Consider the following 18,847-nt stretch of genomic DNA (forward strand, 5'->3'; position numbering starts at 1 on the left):
TTGTCCTGGGAAAAGTTGGGTAGTTTCTTTTTTTTCTCTGTATTTTTTTTTAAATTATTTATTTTTTCATACATTATTTGTTACCTTTTTGACCAGAAAAATAACAAATATGAATTTTAAATATAACTTTGGTAACAGAACCAGAAGAATCTTTCTGTGGGAATTCCTTGGTTGAAGAGGGAGAAGAATGTGATGCTGGATTACTTGACAGTGATGATAATGATCCCTGTTGTGATAGTAAATGTCGTCTGAAGCCAGGTGCTATATGCAGGTAATGAACACCATGCACTTCTTTTCCATCCTTTGGGTGAAATTTTTGTACTTTATTTTGACTGTCAATTTTCTGCTTTATAGATTAACTGCAAAGTTTTAAGAATTAGTGATATCGGAAAAAGGGTTCCATTATTAGAGTTATGTTGACAAAATTTAAGATGGAAAACTTGATGATGAAACTGGGAGGCAATTTATTTACAACCTGTAGGTTAACTCCATGAGAACCAGTCTTTTGTTATTCCCTGAGATTTTATATTCATGTCACCTAGTTTGTGTCTCACTTATGAGAAAGAAAGACCTTCCTCATTTATTTTACTTAGTGCCTTATGCACCTCAGTTAGATTTCTCCTTAGATGTGTAATTGTCAAACTTTGCAGCCTACCCTTCTAGGCTTTGACTTCATATCACTGTGCATTTTTCACCAATGTGGTTGCCCTTCTCTGAACCCTCTAAGTTCTGTTATTTTTTTTTAGGATTCCTGTTCACCAAATGCATAACCTTACATTTAGAGGCATTAAACTTTTCTCACTTATGAGAAAGAAAGACCTTCCTCATTTATTTTACTTAGTGCCTTGTGCACCTCAGTTAGATTTCTCCTTAGATGTGTAATTGTCAAACTTTGCAGCCTACCCTTCTAGGCTTTGACTTCATATCACTGTGCATTTTTCACCAATGTGGTTGCCCTTCTCTGAACCCTCTAAGTTCTGTTATTTTTTTTTAGGATTCCTGTTCACCAAATGCATAACCTTACATTTAGAGGCATTAAACTTTTCTCACTTATGAGAAAGAAAGACCTTCCTCATTTATTTTACTTAGTGCCTTGTGCACCTCAGTTAGATTTCTCCTTAGATGTGTAATTGTCAAACTTTGCAGCCTACCCTTCTAGGCTTTGACTTCATATCACTGTGCATTTTTCACCAATGTGGTTGCCCTTCTCTGAACCCTCTAAGTTCTGTTATATTTTTTTTAGGATTCCTGTTCACCAAATGCATAACCTTACATTTAGAGGCATTAAACTTTTAACTACCTTTTTTTGGAACATATATGTAACCAATGCAAGTCATTTTGAAGCAACATTGCCTGGCTCAATATGTTAACCACCATTCCCACCTTCAAATCATCAGCAAACTTTGACTTCTTACCTTGGATATCCTTGTTGTATTATTTATGAAAATTAGAAATAGGAGAGGATTCTTGCTATTCTGGTTCATCCTGAAGACTTGACCAGTTTTGACAAACTTCTGTCTCTTATCATTTAGCCAGCTTTTGATCCAGCATAGGATCTTACCAATAACTCCAGCTTCTTCTAGTTTACATAGCAGCCTTCCATGAGGGGCAATATCAAAAGTTTTGCTAAAGTCTAGGTATGTAACGTCAAAATGTACACGTACCCAGCTGTACATGTACCGACAAAATGTGTACAAATGTAAGAATGGTAAATGATTTATAACTACATCATAGTAATTTACCAGATTGGTCAGGCATGAGGTATGACCCTCCCTTAATAAGCCAATGCCAGGTTCTATTCAAGATACCATTCTTGTTGTTGAGACAGTTCTGAATCACATCCTTGACCATAGGCCCAAAGATCTTTTCTACCACAGAACTAAAACTCATTGGCATATAATTAGTTGCCTACTTCTCTTTTGCACACCTTTGTGGATTGGAGAGATGTGGGCCATTGTAGCCGATTAACAAGTGCATAAACACATCTGCATTGAGTGAACATGGTTCAAGATCATGTGACTACTAAATACAGTGCTATTTTTTGTATTCTCTCTCTGTCTTGTGAACTCCTCTGACCATGTGGTTGTCCCAGAGTATAAACTGAAAATTTATTTATTTATTAGCCAAGTCCAAGGGAATCTTCTCGAGTCCACTGACACTCTCATTAATAATCCCAACAGTTTGATCTGATCCCTTAACATCCCCAGAGTTTTGAGCTTGCTTTCAGCCACAGATGTCGACGAGAAGTAGCTGTTCAGCCCATCTGCTTTTCTTCTGGCTTTCTATGGGCCTTTGACTGCAACCTATTAAGAGACCTGTTAGATTCACCCTCTTCTTCTTCCTCATGTTCGCATATAAGAAGAAATTGTTATCCTTGTTCTTAGCTCTCTTTGCTAGTGCTTTCTTATAAACAGCTTTTGTCCATTCTACCCCATCAGTGGCTTTGTTACGTATTCTTTTATAATGCTGATACAAATTGGAATCACGCGATTGTCTGTAACTGTTCCATTCTTGTTTCTTTTGCTCATTAAACTCTTAACCTCACCTGTCATCCATTTTGACATCATATGTTTATGGAATTTAACTATTGGTATGATTACATTTGTGCCTCTGGGGGATAAATACTATGAACATTTCCCAATAGCATATTTGTATCTGACATCATATAGCAGTTAATTGAGCTCAAGAAATATATCATTCCATTGTAGTCTCCTCTTTTTAAATTGAATCCCTCACTTTTAACTGTATGGATTTCTTTATATACAATTCATTTTATGGTATTTTGGTCACTATCTGCTGTTGGTCCTCCCTTCTCCCCCAGGCGCCTCCGTAGCCAGGTGGGAAGGAGCAGCAGTGCGTAGCACACGCTTCTTGATTAGACCGGGGTTCGAGCCCGTCACCACCAAATACGGAGGATGCGGAAAGGTCCGAGAATGACCACCGCATATCCCGGAGCAATATGGCCTTAGTTGCTAATGCTCCTAAAAACCAAATAACAAACAAACAAACAAACCCTTCTCCCCTCCCCCCCCAATGTTAAGTTTTAGATACAGTTAGGCTCCTTAATGAAAACAAACCTGATCTAATATATTATAGCCCCTTGTACTGTTTTGAATATGCTGGGATCAGTAGCAGTCATCCAGTTTATTCTGAAACCTGTTACCGTATAAGTGTATTTTCAGTCCCACCTATTCCAATCTATAAGAGGTAGGTTGAAGTTGCCCATAAATAATGAGATAATTATGATTGTTAATGCATTCAGATTGCCAAAACAGATTTTTATCTTATTCCTCAGAGTCATTTGACCCATAACATATTCCTGCTATCATCCTCCCTTTACTGCAAATCATTTCACACCACACTTACTCACCATCTGCCATTATCTTGATCTGACTTGGGAAAGGTCCTTGTCACCTTCAGACAGTTTTTCATCAGAAGCATTGCTTCCCCACCCCTTCATTCCTCTCTATCTTTCCTTAACTCATATATAGTGTTCACAGAAATGAAATGAAATTGTTCACCCCCAATCTCTGCATGGTACCATGTCTCGGCAAGCCAGACTATATCATCATTAGTTGACTTGATCAAAAGTTCAAATTCATTAATTTATTTAAAATACTTGTGGCATTACTATAGAAACAAATTAAGATTTGTACTTTATTGCTTTTGACAACCCTGATACACCCCTTATAATTACTTAAAAGTATTTTTCCATGTGGGCTTTGATTACTGATGGATATTTCTTCTATTATATTTTCCCTTTCAATGTTTTAAGGTTATTAATGGTTTACATCCAAATTTTCACCCACTCTCGGAGAGGATGCAAATCTAATTTTGTCCCTTACCACTGACCTGAGTCATTTGTCTGGTGACTTTCTTAACAGTCACAACTAATGGTTCCTCTGAATCCTTAATGCATTTTCAATGACCTTAACAAAATATCTTGCATCTGTTCTGTTTAAGTGAATATCATCTTTATAAAATAAATGGGTGCCTCCGTAGACAGGTGGGCAGGAGCAGCAGTGCGTAGCACACGCTTCTTGATTAGACCGGGTTTTGAGCCCGTGACCACCAAATACGGAGGATGCAGAAAGATCAGAGAATGACCACTGCATATCCCCGGAGTAATATGGCCTTAGTTGCTAATGCTCCTAAAAACCAAATAACAAACAAACACCATGACCTTATATTTAATAATATAAGGTCATGTTGTTTATAAGGTTATGTATGGCAACAACTGTTGCCATACTTAAGCACTCTGTATTGATCTGATGTGTCCATACACAAAGTTATTGCTACTGCTTGTTTAATTAACCTATCTTTAACTGAAATGAAAATAAATGGTTATTAATATTATGTTACACATATTTGTTATTATATCTTTAATAGTGACAAGAATGCGCCATGTTGTCGTGGCTGCCGGCTAGTCCCAGTTCGTGCAATCTGTAGAGAATCTCAGCCAAGTGCTTGCAAACAAGAAGCATTTTGCTCATATCCTTTTAATATTGATTTCTAATTAAATCAATTAGAAATCAGTTTTCTAATGAAAACAATTACACCCCAAGGTTTAAATTATTTTAAACCACTTAAATCTTTTTTATATTAAAAATACCAGTGTTATTTATATTTGTTTAGAATTGAAATAAATTCTTAAATGTAAACATTTTCTTGTAAGTGTTGTTTGTATTAAATCCATGCCTATAGTTTACACCTTAACTGTGCTCTTCTTTTTTTGCATTTCTCAAACTCATCATCATCATTATGAAAATTTTCTCATAAAATTTACAGAAAGCTTTCCTTTTTACAATTTTATCAAAAAGTTACTTTTTTTGTTAATTTCAGCCACTTTGTGTTACATTTTCAAATACAGAACCTACAGAATATTGAAGTCATGAGCAATAACAGACTTTTGACAGCAAAGTGGAACATCACTTTCAATTCAAAATTGTCAAAGATGTAAATACCCTTAATAGTGATTTAACCCATCCATTGGTTAATCTAAGTGCAAAGGAAATCTCTTTTTACAAAGGCATAAATATCTGTCAGCAAACTAGCAAAATTTCCATCCACTCTACTTATGATCATGTTGTGTTATGTGTTGTGGTTAACTCTGGTTTTATTAGTATATACTCTTCACTTTTTTTGTTAGTTGTTAGTTTGCAAATTTAGTTTAATGGTTATAATATTCGACCCTCTTATCATTGTTCATTAGTATAACAGGGCTAAGAACAGTCTTTAGAGTTTTGCTTGTAGTCTTTGTACCATGTGTGGGATTTCTAATTATACACTTAGGTAAGATAAGTCCTGTCCAACCTGTGTTTTTGTAACTTTTGCTGTAGTCAATGCTTAAGCACTCTGTATTGATCTGATGCAAGAAATGCATATCAATTGATGTGGCAGGAGGGATTTTATTTTCCTATTTATATTTGCTTCATAGTTGCCATTAGTTTGTTATAGGAAATTTATATTTAACCTTATGCAGTCTGATGTTGCAGCCACTGTGCCCATCCGAGTTTCTGATTGTGGAATTTATTTTCCCACTGTGATGGTGCAGTTATATTACTGCCACCTATTTATTTTATATATATATATATATAATTGCTTGTGTCTCTCTGTCTGTGTCGCTCTTTGAACTTCAATAACTAAAAGACTAAACAAGCTTTTGACCTGATTCCTTTTGCAATAGGTTTTATTTAGCAGTAAAATTGAAATAAAATAAAATAAAATTCCATTGTTTTACTTTTTAATTTTTAGAAACTATAAAATGCCAAGAGAAACTGCTTCTCAAATAACAAAATCAGCTATATAGTTCAGCAGAGTAATAAAAAAGCAGCTCAAATAAGGAGAAAAGTGGATGAAAGTAAAGCAAACAGGCAAAGGATTGCAAGACAGGAGGAAACAGATAGACGATCTGAGTTTGATAAAGAAAGATCCACAAATAGAGTGGCTAACAAAACTGGTGAGCAAAATCAAGTTAGTCTTCAGCATAATGCCAAAAGCCATGCATGAGTAGGAGCAAATCAGATCAGTGCAACAAGTGTCCATAGCTGACAACAATGAGTTCATTGAGAGCGGAATAGAGTAGCATAACTGTGGTCCAGTGGATACAGAGTGTCTGAACTGCCATTCTCTGAGCCTCTTTGCTTGATAGACCATCTGACAGACTAATTCAGTAGCTGCTGTCATAAGGGAAAAGTCATATTTTTAATTCTTCTCTGAAACAGTTTTGGCAAACTGTTCACCATCGGTATGCTAGTCTGTATAATAATTTGCTTATGTTCTTCTGTCTGGAACACTTTTTCAAATTAAATAACTCAAAGACTAAACAGGCTTTTGACCTGATTACTTTTGTAATAGGTCTTATTTAGCAGTAAAATTGAGGGAAAAACAAAAAAAAATATTTGCAGTAATGCACAAGCAAAAATTTTCAAGCAGCAAAATTTTCTGACTGATTTTCAAATTTTTGGTTATTTTTTAACAGTTCTGTTAGCTTTTGCGAAATATTCACCACAGGTACACTAGAATAATTGTAATTTTGTCTGTGCAATAATTTTAATTTTTTTAAAGGACAGTATAGTCATACTTGTAAAAAAATTATCATATTGCATTTTTAGTCATTTTTTTAAATATATTTTATTACCCAATTCCATCCCACTGAAGCAGCAAAGTGAGCTGAGGGAAAGGTTTTTATAATTACTTCAATATTAATCTCTACTTCTTCTTTGAAAAAGTTTTGGCAAAATGTTTGCCATGCATATTCTAGTTTTATATAAAAAGTCTGAAAAGCTAAATCGATGTTTATATCAATTGTTAAAGGCAGGCAGCACTGTTTTTTGTAGTCCTTTTTCTATCAGATGTTGTGGCAGCCATGATATCTGACATTGTTAACAATAGACAGGTTTTTTTTTTTTTTTCCCCCAGTCTTCCATTCCAAATCCCAGCTCCCACAACCATCACCACTTCTGATTATGAATTTGTTCTTGCAGTATTCTGGTTCATTTACTGTACTGCTATTTGTTTATACTTCATATTAACAACCTGATAAACTAATTTGATGTTTACATTCAATTGTCAGCGGTGCATGGCATTTTTTATTTTTAGTCCGATGTCACAGCCATTCGACCATTGGCATTTCCAATTATGAAATTTGTTTTCCCTCTGTACTGCACTGCCATCCATTTGTACTTCATATAAATGATCTGAAAAAACAAAGTCAATGATGCTTATATTTAGTTGTCGGCAGACAGGTGTGTGTGTGTGTGTGTGTGTGTGTGTGTGTGTGCGCGTGTGTGTGTGCGCGCGCTGTGCGTGCGTGCGTGCATGCAGAAGTTTAACAGAGGGTCAAAAGTATTCCTCAGTACTTCACAGAGTGAGGTATTTAAGCATGCTGTCAATATATCAAAGGCTTTTCTGATGAATAAATTCTGAAATGTTTTGATTTCTCTTTCTTATGAAGTAATTGAGCATGGGAGGGAGGAGGACCACTCCTATAAATAAGGCAATTTCAGATTGTTCCCTATGATGTGACTGAGTTTTGATTTCACTGAAGAAACTAAAGGCATTTTTTTTGGTGTATTATGCATGGAACTAAATGAAAAAATTGATGTAAAGAAATATTGGTCTAAAGAATAGATACACAGTATTCCATATTTTCAGGAATGTATTTAGTAAGTAGAAATTTCTGCAGATATTTTGGATGTTGCATCTCTGCCCAGTCACAAAAGGACAAACAAAAGGAATTCAAAGTAGGAGCCCCTAAAGTAAAAATATTATCTGGATGGAAAGTTTCATGAATATTTTCTTCCAGGAAGAAGTATTGCATTAACACTTTTAAAATGTTTCACCATACTGTTTTATAAATTAGCTCATTTTTAGTTTAATTTTATGGGTTAACTATGGTGTATTTACACCAATATTACATAGTTAATTTAAACCCATGTTGAATTATACTTGTGCATTTAGTCTTTAAATACAGTATATTCTGTTCACCATTTGGCATCTCTCATATTGTGGAATTAACTTTGCAACTGTGATGGCATGTTTACATGGATACCTGCCACCCACCGATGAAAGGCCAACAAGCTTTGAAACAGTGCCGTCTGGGTGGTAGTGCTCATTGAGAATAAGTAACAGTAGTCTTCTCTACTACAAAAGTGTTACTTATTCAAAGTAGTGCAATACCTGGTATCTCATTGTGAAGGTAGCCATAATATTAGATATAATTAAAACGATGCCTTTACACTTTGTACATAGTTTAATTTTTTGGGTTAACTGTGGTGTATCTACAGTGGTATTATATAATAAATTAGCTCATGTAAACCCAAAAATAAATACAATTTTTGAAAATCACATTTACATGAGTCAATTTTTCATTTGTTAGAGCTGGACATCATGGGGAAATGTCAAAGTAATGATGGCCTGCAAAGGGTTAACTATTTTTGCACTTGTAATTACTGAGGTTATAGTTGTTATTGCATTATTTGCTTAAAATGTGAGAAGTAATGTTGAATAACTGATTCAGGAAGCATTATTTTCAAATGTGTTGCATTTTCTAGTTGATGCTGCTGTATTAATATAATGTATGACAGAAAAAAAATTACATTTCAGTGAGCAAAACATGTTCATAATACAAAATACCAAGATGACAATAAAGAAATGTTGTATATAATGGGAAGTCGTCAGATTCCATAGTATCCTAAATACACAATGCAGCAATTGGAAAATGAGACTAATGCAAAAAAAAAAAAAGCGATGCCATGTATGAGTAAACTAAACTTGGTTTATTCAAATTAATTTCCTCCTGCATCCACACACTGCATGCTGTTGTTGTTGTTGTTTGGCTTTTAGGAGCATTAGCAACTAAGGCCATATTGCTCCGAAATATGCGGTGGTCATTCCCTGACCTTTCCACATCCTCCGTATTTGGTGGTGACGGGCTCGAACCCCAGTCTAATCAAGAAGCGTGTGGTACGCACTGCTGCTCCTTCCCACCTGGCTACGGAGGTGCCACACTGCATGCAATGATCAAAAAGTGGCTGGAACAACTGATGGAAGGCCATGACTGGTATACTGTTCAATGTTCTTGTCACAGCTCTTTGAATGGTGTTAACGTCACGAACCTTCGGGAACAAAAGAAAAGTCACATGGGGCTAAGTCTAGTGAATACTGTGGGTGTGATAGTGTGCAGACTTTTTTGCTGGTCAAAATTCTCAAACAGCCAGAGTTTTGTGGCTTGGTGCATTGTCATGCAAGAGGAACCAACTGCCTTTTTCTCCATACTGAGGCTGCACACGATGGATTCTCTGCAGCAAACGTTTCAAAATGTCCAGATAATTGGCAGCATTAACACTTTTGCCATTGGGCACGAACTCTTTGTGCACAGCTTCCTTGTTGTTGTAGAAAGTGATGAGCATGGATTTGATTTTTGACCTTTCTTAAGAAAGTTTTTACCTTTGGGAGAGTTTGCCAGCTTCCACTCTGCACTTTGTCACTTTTTTGCAGGGTCGTACTGAAAATACCACGTCTTGTCACTCAATGATTAAATTCGGGAAGTTGGGTTTGCTTTTAGCAGTCTCATTGAGTTCTCTGCAGTGTTCAACTTGCATCTGTCATTGACCGTCTGTTAACGAACATGGAACAAACTGCACACTGACCTTTGTTTTCTTCAAATCTTGGGTTATTATTTGTCAAATGGCCTTTCTTATTAATGCACAGTTCTGAAATCATTTGGAGCATTGCACATCGGTCATTGGTAATGATTACCTGCACCTTTTTGAACAACCATTTCTGCTGGGCCCAGATGGTCATTGTCTTCCAGTGATTCTCTTTCCATGGACGAAATGTTTATGCCTCTCGAACGCACGTGTACAAGACAGACAATTCTCTCTATACACTTACTTCATCATTTTAAATGTTTCCATGGCACTTTTGCCCAGTCGAACACAAAACTTGGATGTTTGCGTTTTGTTCCATCGTCCTTCCACAACACAGGCACTGGAGAGATGTGCAGTTCAGCTCACACTATATTCTGAAATGGCAACAATTTCCTCTGACTTTGACTGCGTTGCTTGAGGAACAATTACTTCTTCTAATACCTCTCTAATCAGAGGACACAACCAGATAAATACCTCAATTTATCAGATGCTCAGAGACATAGTAGTAATCCCATACTTTATTTCCTTCCATCCCCATTCTAGAAAAGTAAGAATTCTAATCTAAGCTCCTTCATTCTTGAAACCTTTAGAAGATGTAGTGAAAGAGACCTTGAAGAACAAATAGCTTAAGTCTCTTTCATAACAGAAAGGAATAGATATCCACATTATATAGTACTGTCAAATACCAGAAAAAAGTTAAACTCATCTCAGGAAACAAAACCAGAATCAAAAACCATATTAATATTCCATACATCCCAGAAATTATTGAGAGTATACTAAGGATCATTGATATCTCTTAGATATTCAATTTAAGAGATAGAATATATCAACATATTATTCTAATTCTAGTACATAAAACCCTGCTAAATATTCCTTCTTCTGACTCTAGAAACATCATAGGATCCATTTACAAAACTGATTGTGAATATGGATCTATCTACTGGCATCTCAACATCAAAATAGAAGGGAACCAATAGGATACACAGTTTGGTAGAATTAAAAAATGTGACCTAGCCTTTCTATGCCCTTTAATGTGGGAATACCTGAAAGTTCCTGTCCATGGATTTACCATAAAAGAGAATTCAAGAGATTAAAGAGTAAAATGCTTCAGCTCTTAATAGAAAAATAGGTGTCATCATTGATTGGCAGTATTTGCATTTGTTCATATATGAAATTATCGCCAGGACTGCAAGACTACTATCAACTCCAAACATTCTAGAGAACAAAATTCAGGTAACCCTAGGCAAAGTCAGGCACAGATGTTTCCTCCCACACCCCACCCAGGAACTCAAGAATCATGAAGGAATCCCTAGAGAGTTATCTGCCATCATTCATGAACAATGATAATGCAGATGACTCTTGAGCTCTGGCAAAAACACAATATATGTACTGAAAAGTGGGAACAATGATTCAGTAGCATATTTGTACTAGATATATTCATCATACTTGGCTAGATATTTTCTTAAATACTATCCTGTTTTTTTTTTTTTTTTTGTTTTGTTTTTTTTTTAACAGATAAAGTAAGTCTCTTTAATAAAGAGACTTACTTTATCTAATGCTTGCATGACATCATTGATTCACCTTCCTCTTGTCCTATTATTTTTTCTTCTCCCATCCTTTCTACATACCTATACCATCTTTAGTTTTCTTCACTTACAATTGACTGGATGTTTCATTTTTAAATATTTCCTCATTTGTGATATAGTCCTGCCATTGCTTCCATCCGTTAGTTCCATTAATTTTTCTTAAAACTGTCGTTTCTAATATTCTAATTTTTGATCATTCTTTTTATTTTTTACTCAGCTCCAAGTTCTATACAAGGCATGATGTCAAAATTTGCATATATCAAGATTTGCAGATTTCCTACTGATCAGTACCAAGTGGCACTTCTCCAGCACAACTTAGATAAGCTTCAGGGATGGTTAGAAAAGTGGCAGCTCTGTTTTAATTAAACAAAAGCAAGGTCTTACACTTGGGGAATAGCAACCCCAAAGCAATTTATACACTTGGTGGAATTTGAATTTAAAAAGTAGATGAAGAAAAGGATTTACAGGTTACAGTATATCAGATATGAAGTTTTTTGTGCATTGTAGACAGGTGGCAAGGAAGGTGGGCCATCCCTTGGTGATTAATTGAACATTTGGTTCTACAGAAAAGGAAGTTATAATCGCCATGTATAAGGCAGTTGTAAGGCTGCACATGGGATACTGTGTCCAAGTATAGAGACCACATCTGAAAAAAGCCATAAAGCTTCTTGAAAGGGTTCAAAGGCAGGCGATGCACCTGGTGAAATCAGCAAAAGAGTGTCCATATGGGAAAAAGGCTTTTGAATATGTGGTTTATAGAGCTTGGTAATTAGGAATTTTAAAGAGGGATTTGATTGAGGGCTATTAGTCTCTGAAAAGGAATAGCAAAATGGAGAAAGGTAAAATTTTCATAGTTATAGATGAAACTAGAGCTAGGGACCTTTATCCAATTCACTAGAGAAGAGGTTTGATTGGAGACTGTAGGAACATTTCTTTTAGCAAGCGAAATGTTAATTTCTGGAATAAATTACATCTGCAGGTGGTTCAGGTTGATAACTTGGTGAAATTCATAGGTTGTTAGGTATCTATGTGTGGAGGGAGTCACATAATTTGATTTTATTATTATTATTTTTTTTGGCTGGCGTAGCCTTGAGGTTTCCTTGCAATTAATGTTTTATAAATTTTGGACTCTTCAAATTCCTTATCTGGCAGATGAAACAAGCTGGTACAGTATCTTTTTGCTGATGTTTTAGAAAATCCTTTCAAAACTGTGAATATGTGTGGAAAATAAGGATTATCATTTCTGCATTTATAACTCTTTGCCTCTCTATATTTTGATATGTGTTTGTTCATTAAAGTTTTCTGAGAAAAAAATTTTAATTACAGGGCTTGAATAAGATAGACTTTAACCAATCTTATTAGTGTCATCATAATTGTTATATATGAAGAATATTTAAACTTTCTTTTCTAAAATTAGATTTATATCTAATTAATTCCTAAAATAAATAAATAAATAAATCTAATTCCTAAAATTAGATTTATATTAATATTTTGAGTGTTTAGAATAGTGTACTGAATGAATTTCTCTGTGTATTTTCCTTAATATTCTTTCACAGGAGAATCTCCTGACTGTCCACCTTCTGACCACCAGTTTAATGGATCTGCATGTTTAGATAGGTGATAACCTTGTTATAAAAAAATTTATCACATAACTCTGATTTAGCATGCAATTTTTTTATCTTGTTGAGCATCACTTAAATTTTTAAGAATAAGTAGAACATAATTTTGAATAAGATGTTAAGCTGGTAATGTGGGCATTCTGTAATGCCATTACTAATGCTGGAGTAATGAGCATAATTTTTATGTAAAATGCCTTTAATGTACTGAAGAAAAGTGTATGATTGCCTGAAAAATGTTAATTTTTTTCACAAGTAAAAATATCTGTGTAATAGTTATGGAAATATTGTTTAGGACAAAGATTGGCAGTTCTGGGATTTTTTTTTTTTTGCTTCTTTTTTTTTTTTTTTTTTTCTTGTGGAAAATAAAGCAATTACCATTGTCACCCAGACTTGGGTTAGGGATTACAATAAGGGAAAAAATGAAATATGTTTGAAAGTTGGCAGCAGTTTAATGCTTCCTGTTCTTATATTAATTTATTTTGTTAGCAATTAACTAACAAGATGTGCAAATGCTGTAATGAAAGGTTAAAGCATGGTTTTTAACTCCATTAAGAGAAGTGTGTAATCTTTTGTAATGTGAGTGTTATGAGTATTGTGTAAGTCCCCATAATTTAAATTCTTGTAGTACATTTGATCACTTTAACCCTAATCAGCATTTCTTTTCCTTTTTTTTTTTTTAATACTGTTCAATATTACTTCAGTTTTACTAACATTTGACTATTGAACTTGAATAGCAAAATGTTATTTTGCCATTAGAAGTCCATATAGTATTATTAACCGATACAAAATTACTTTTTTGAAATGGCAGTTTCTTAATCAAAATGGCTTTTTTCTTTTTTCTCTGCAGCTTTGAAAGCCAATAACTTGGCTAAGAATAAGAAAATAATATATCATATTCATAACTGTAATAAGTTTATTTATGAATTTTAGTACTTATAACTTTCAATGTGTTTATAACACAACTGCATATAAATATTTTTTTCCAGAAAATAGCCCACTTTTAAATGTAAAGTTCAAAGCTACAATAGTTAGTTTTTAAAGAATTTTCTTTTGTAAAATTTTCTTTCTCTCTCTCTCTCTCACACACACACACACACACACACACACACACACACACACACACACTCTCTCTCTCTCTCTCTCTCTCTCTCTCTCTCTCTCTCTCTCTCTCTCTCTCTCTCTCTCTCTCTCTCTCTCAGAGATATGGCTCTTAAACATACAAAACAACTACAGTCAGTCCGTCCTCATATAACGCTTGTTTACACTTCACATATTCAATCATTCACAATTTATAAATAGGGGAATGATGTGTATAGCATGAACCGAATCCACTTATGCACGATTTGCCTTTGTGTTTACAAGCAATGGCAGTCTAACTCAGGAATCACCCCAACTGAATGCAACACAATAGGAATGAAGAGAAGATTCTGAACATTTATTTATGTTTTTTTATAATGATTGAAGATTTCAGTGAAGGGGGAACACACTTCACCATAATAATGTAAAAATCCACAGAATTCCAGCTATCGGTATTATTGCAAATGCAGTTAGATAGAGTTTACTACACATTTATGACAGATTACACTAGCAGGGTGTTGTTTATTCAGTTGCTACAAGCGTGCAGCTTTGTTTGTGTATCAGTTTTTGTCCTTTTTATTCTGTAATTGTGCTTTATTCCCTAAAAATGAGTAAAATACTTGAAAAAAGTATGAAAAGGAAGTGTCCTGGTGAAGATACTACAGATTCAGAGAGAAAAATAAAAAGCAATATCGCAAAGATATTGCTTTTATTTTTCTTTTATAAAAGCAAAGCAATATCTTTGCTTTGCTTTTATAAAAGCAAATAAAAATAAAATCAATAGACAGAGGTGGACTGGGTCAAAAATTCTTACCTGGGAAAACTTGTAGCAGCCTCATACTAGTGTTTATGGCCAAAATCACACCGGCCTCCAGCCCACTGGATAGAGGAAAAATACAAAATTGTGAAATGCTTTGAGTGAAACAAAAGAAAATTTATCATGCTACAGGCCTAAATGAGGCAGCACAGTGAACAATTAGAAAGAATGCAGAGAAAATAAAAGCAACTTTCATTGCAGGAACAACTCAAAGTGTAACAAAATCCATTAGATCAAGACACAAAGAATTGGAAGAGATGGAATGTCTGTCATCTGTTTATATAGAAGATCAAACAAAGAGCAAGTTTGCTTACAATAGAAGCAAAAGCATTAGCAATATTTTATTACGTAATAGTCGTAATAAAATACGTAAGTATTTTATTACGATTATTTATTGCATTTGGTTACAAATGTGTGTTCAATATTGGGTGGTGGCACCTAACCTATTTTTCCCATAAGGCCTGTTATTTATATTGCACAAGGGTTTCTAGGAATACAACTATCATGTTATACGAGGATTGACTATACTCTTAAGTTGTTTGCATGCCATTAGAACAAAAGATTTTTTTTGTTTCTCTAACAGTCCACATTACATAATCAGAACTCATCAGACCACCAAATCATCATGACATCGGAATTTGGGATTTTGAAGAGTGAGGCTACCCAGTGTGGTCATAAAACTGAAATTGGATAGTTTTTTGTGATAATTTTGGGGCTTTTTTTTGTTTAAGTAATATCAAATATTTTTATAAAGGCATAGTTTGTTTTAAGTGCCCTAATCATGCAGTTTGTTTATTTTTGTATATATCTAAATGTTTTAAAAAGTTATGGCTTAATATACTTGCAGCCATTGCTACCAGTAATTTTTCTGGGAACTTTGTAAGTCTAAGAGCTCAAGAGTCTTTCAGCCCTAAAAGTGGGATGATTTTTTCCATATTCTGAACAGTACTAGAGATAGGTATAATTCTTAAATAATTTTATTTTAAGCAATTCTCTAGGTGTATAATTAATACTATAAACATTTTATAAATTCACATGATACATATACATACTATAGTGTAGTAGTATTATTAAATTTGCATAGTGTGTAGTGTTAATGAGGTAGTAATGTAGTGTTCAGGTATACAGTGCTGTGGGTTTAATTTTAATAATATTCAATAAGATAATGTACCTATATTGTTTTAGGACATTGAATAGTTAAATGTCTTGCAAGGGAGGTAGTACCGGTACTGAAAAAGTAAGAATTTTTTTTATTTCTAACCTTTATTCCACTGGTTTAGTAATTATAACACAGTTTGCTGGCCACTGCTTTATAATTACTAAATCAGTAATGTAAAGGTTAAGAATTGTGTAAAACTGGTATTTTGTAGTGCCATTTGATATTTTAACATTGCAGTGAATGGTATATTTTTTGAATTGCAACAGAATACCAGTAAAGACATCTATCTTTGGCTTAAACCTTACATGGTTAAGCATGTGGCTTACATTGTACACTGTTCAATATATTTTGTGAGCAATTTGAAATGAAGATAGATGTTTGTACTTCATTATTTTAAAAAAAACAATTTAATGTTTTTAAAAATGTTTCAACATAATGCAGCGTGGTATTATTTTCTGAAACTGTTTCAATACCTACATTGAAATAGTAATCCAACTTTATGTACCACACAATAAATAAATAAATATTTTAATAAATAAACATCACATTATAAATCCAATACCAGGTTCTTGTTCATATGTACAAAGAGTAAGAACAAAGGATATGCATTTGCCTTTCTCAAACTGCTGACATCGAGTGTCTAGTACTTTCACAGCATATTGTTCTCCAGCAACCCCCACTCCATTTTTTATAGTGAGAAACATAGGGTAACTATTGGATGGGCTTTTCAACAATAAGATTAAGTAGGGAGTAATGGAATGGGCACTTCTTTAGAACAATAGGCTGTGAGAATGCTAGACACTTGATTAGAGATGCCTCTTATAAATGACATCAGCAGTTTGAGAAAGGCAAATTTACATCCTTGTTCATTGTATGTAGGAACAGAACTTGGTATAGGATTTGTAAATATTGATGCTCATTTATTAAAATATTTATTTTGGTGTAAGTTTCAATAGCTAAAGCTTAATATACGGTACTCACCTTGGACAATCTGCAATTGTTATTTGGGTGAATTGATGACTAAATTTTTTTGGGGTTTGTGTAATTTAAAAATTGGTAAGTTTACGGGATGAGAATAAATTAATTTAAAACGGAATTAAAATATGCACAAGGAAGCAGAAGTGCACAACTCCGTCCCTGGTTGTCATGAAGAATAAATTAATTAAAAACTCTAAGATATGTGAAACAGATGAGGCCAATAGTCATAATGATAGACTTTCATTTTGTTAAAAACGTCTTGAGTTGGCAAAGTTTGGGTGAAGAACGAATGCGTGCTGTAATTTAAAAGAATTTCTATGCTCCCGTGATGCTCTTTGAGACATACGGGAATCTCAAGTGCGTGAGATTCCAGACCGGGGAAAGGTTGGAGGGTAGTTTTGCATTTATGATGTTTAGTTTAGAGTGGTGATGGACCCATTCTATGATGAGGGCTTCGTATTGGAGAATTTTGTAACTGGTTTTAAGTTTTACTATGGTAATGGCAGAATCAACTAGGGGGTGTGGTTGTGGGTATGGGCATGTAATATGAGCTCGGTGCTAGATTGTCCTGTTGTAAAACTGTTATAGTGATAATATGCCCGTGTATTAGAGGTTTTTGTGGAACCCAACTTAGTTGCAGTGCTTCCAATATAGCAAGCGTTGCAATTTTGTTGGCATTTGATCAAATATACAATGTTGTTCATATCACCTGTCGGGTATTTGTATGTTTCTTTATATGTATTGAATAAGGATCCGAGTTTGTTGTATGCGGAAAATATGAGTCTAATATTGACGGAACTGACCCGTGAGATCACTATGATAGGAAGGATGATACGTGTATTTGCTTTTGTGATGTGTTTGGTTGAATTGTTAGTGTTATTTTTTGCGTTGGAAATAATGTATTGAATTAGATGAAGTGGGTAGTTCCTAGCCATAAACTTTTTTGTGAGGTATTGTAGTTCGCAGATAAGTCATCTTGTGAAGTGCTGTATTTTATGGCATTATGGATTTGACCGTAAAGAACGGCTTTTTTCGTGCTAAGTGGATGGTGTGATGCGAAGTGTAAATATTTCCCTGTGTGTGTATTTTTTCTAAAGATCTTGGTGCCCAGTTTGGTGCCTGTTTTGTATATAGTAAGATTGAGAAAGTTTATTTGTTTGTTAACTTCTATTTCAAGTGTGTATTTCAATATTTTTAGCATTAGCATTAGTAGAGGCATTTGATGCAAGAAAGCAAGCTTATGCAGCATCAGCCAAAAAAATTAAAGTAAAATAAATAAATAAAAAATAACCACTTCCACTTCACCCCGCTGTTCATTCAAAATACCTGTCCAGCCGAGCCTTAAACTTATTTAGGCTATCAACTTCCACGACAAGGGATGGAAGTCTGTTCCACCTACCAACCACCCGCTGGCTAAAGGCAAATTTCCGCACATCTATCCTACATCTGTCTTTCCTCAATTTGAATTTATGCCCTCTCAGGTGATTATTCTGAGCAAGAGGAAGAATCCCATCAGCATTGAGCATGCTCAAACCATTCAAGGCTTTGTACACCTCTATCAGATTACCTCGCTGCTGCCTAGTCTCCAGACACTGTAATTCGCAAAACTTAAGCCTTTCTTCGTAAGAGCACCCCTTTGTTCCATTCACTAATCTTGTTGCCCTTCTCTGTCATATGTCATGTATTGAGTTGAATTTAGTAAAAAGATTGCCTATTGTGATTCTATTACCTATTATACATATATCATCTGCATAACATGATATGAACAACATTGTATATTTGATCAAATTCCAACAAAATTGCAACGCTTGCTATATTGGAAGCACTACAACTAAGTTCAGTTCCACAAAAAACCTCTAATACACTGGCATATTATCACTATAACAGTTTCAGAACAGGACAATCTAGCACCGAGCTCACATTACATGCCCATACCCACAACCACACCCCCTAGTTGA

General features: G+C 34.5%; 1 protein-coding gene across 1 annotated transcript in view; it reads left to right on the top strand.

Moving 5' to 3' along the window:
• Tace (ADAM 17-like protease Tace) overlaps positions 1 to 18,847 on the top strand; it is a 204,686-nt gene that overhangs the window by 114,209 nt on the left and 71,630 nt on the right. Inside the window, exons 12-14 of the mRNA XM_090385593.1 lie at positions 139 to 271; positions 4,390 to 4,490; positions 12,793 to 12,856. Coding sequence (XP_090241719.1) covers positions 139 to 271; positions 4,390 to 4,490; positions 12,793 to 12,856 — 298 coding nt within the window. The remainder of the gene's footprint in view (positions 1 to 138; positions 272 to 4,389; positions 4,491 to 12,792; positions 12,857 to 18,847) is intronic.

The sequence above is a fragment of the Mastigoproctus giganteus genome, chromosome 12, assembly GCF_048544385.1.
Source record: "Mastigoproctus giganteus isolate SK-2022 chromosome 12, ASM4854438v1, whole genome shotgun sequence".
NCBI classification, from domain to species: Eukaryota; Metazoa; Arthropoda; class Arachnida; order Uropygi; family Thelyphonidae; genus Mastigoproctus; species Mastigoproctus giganteus.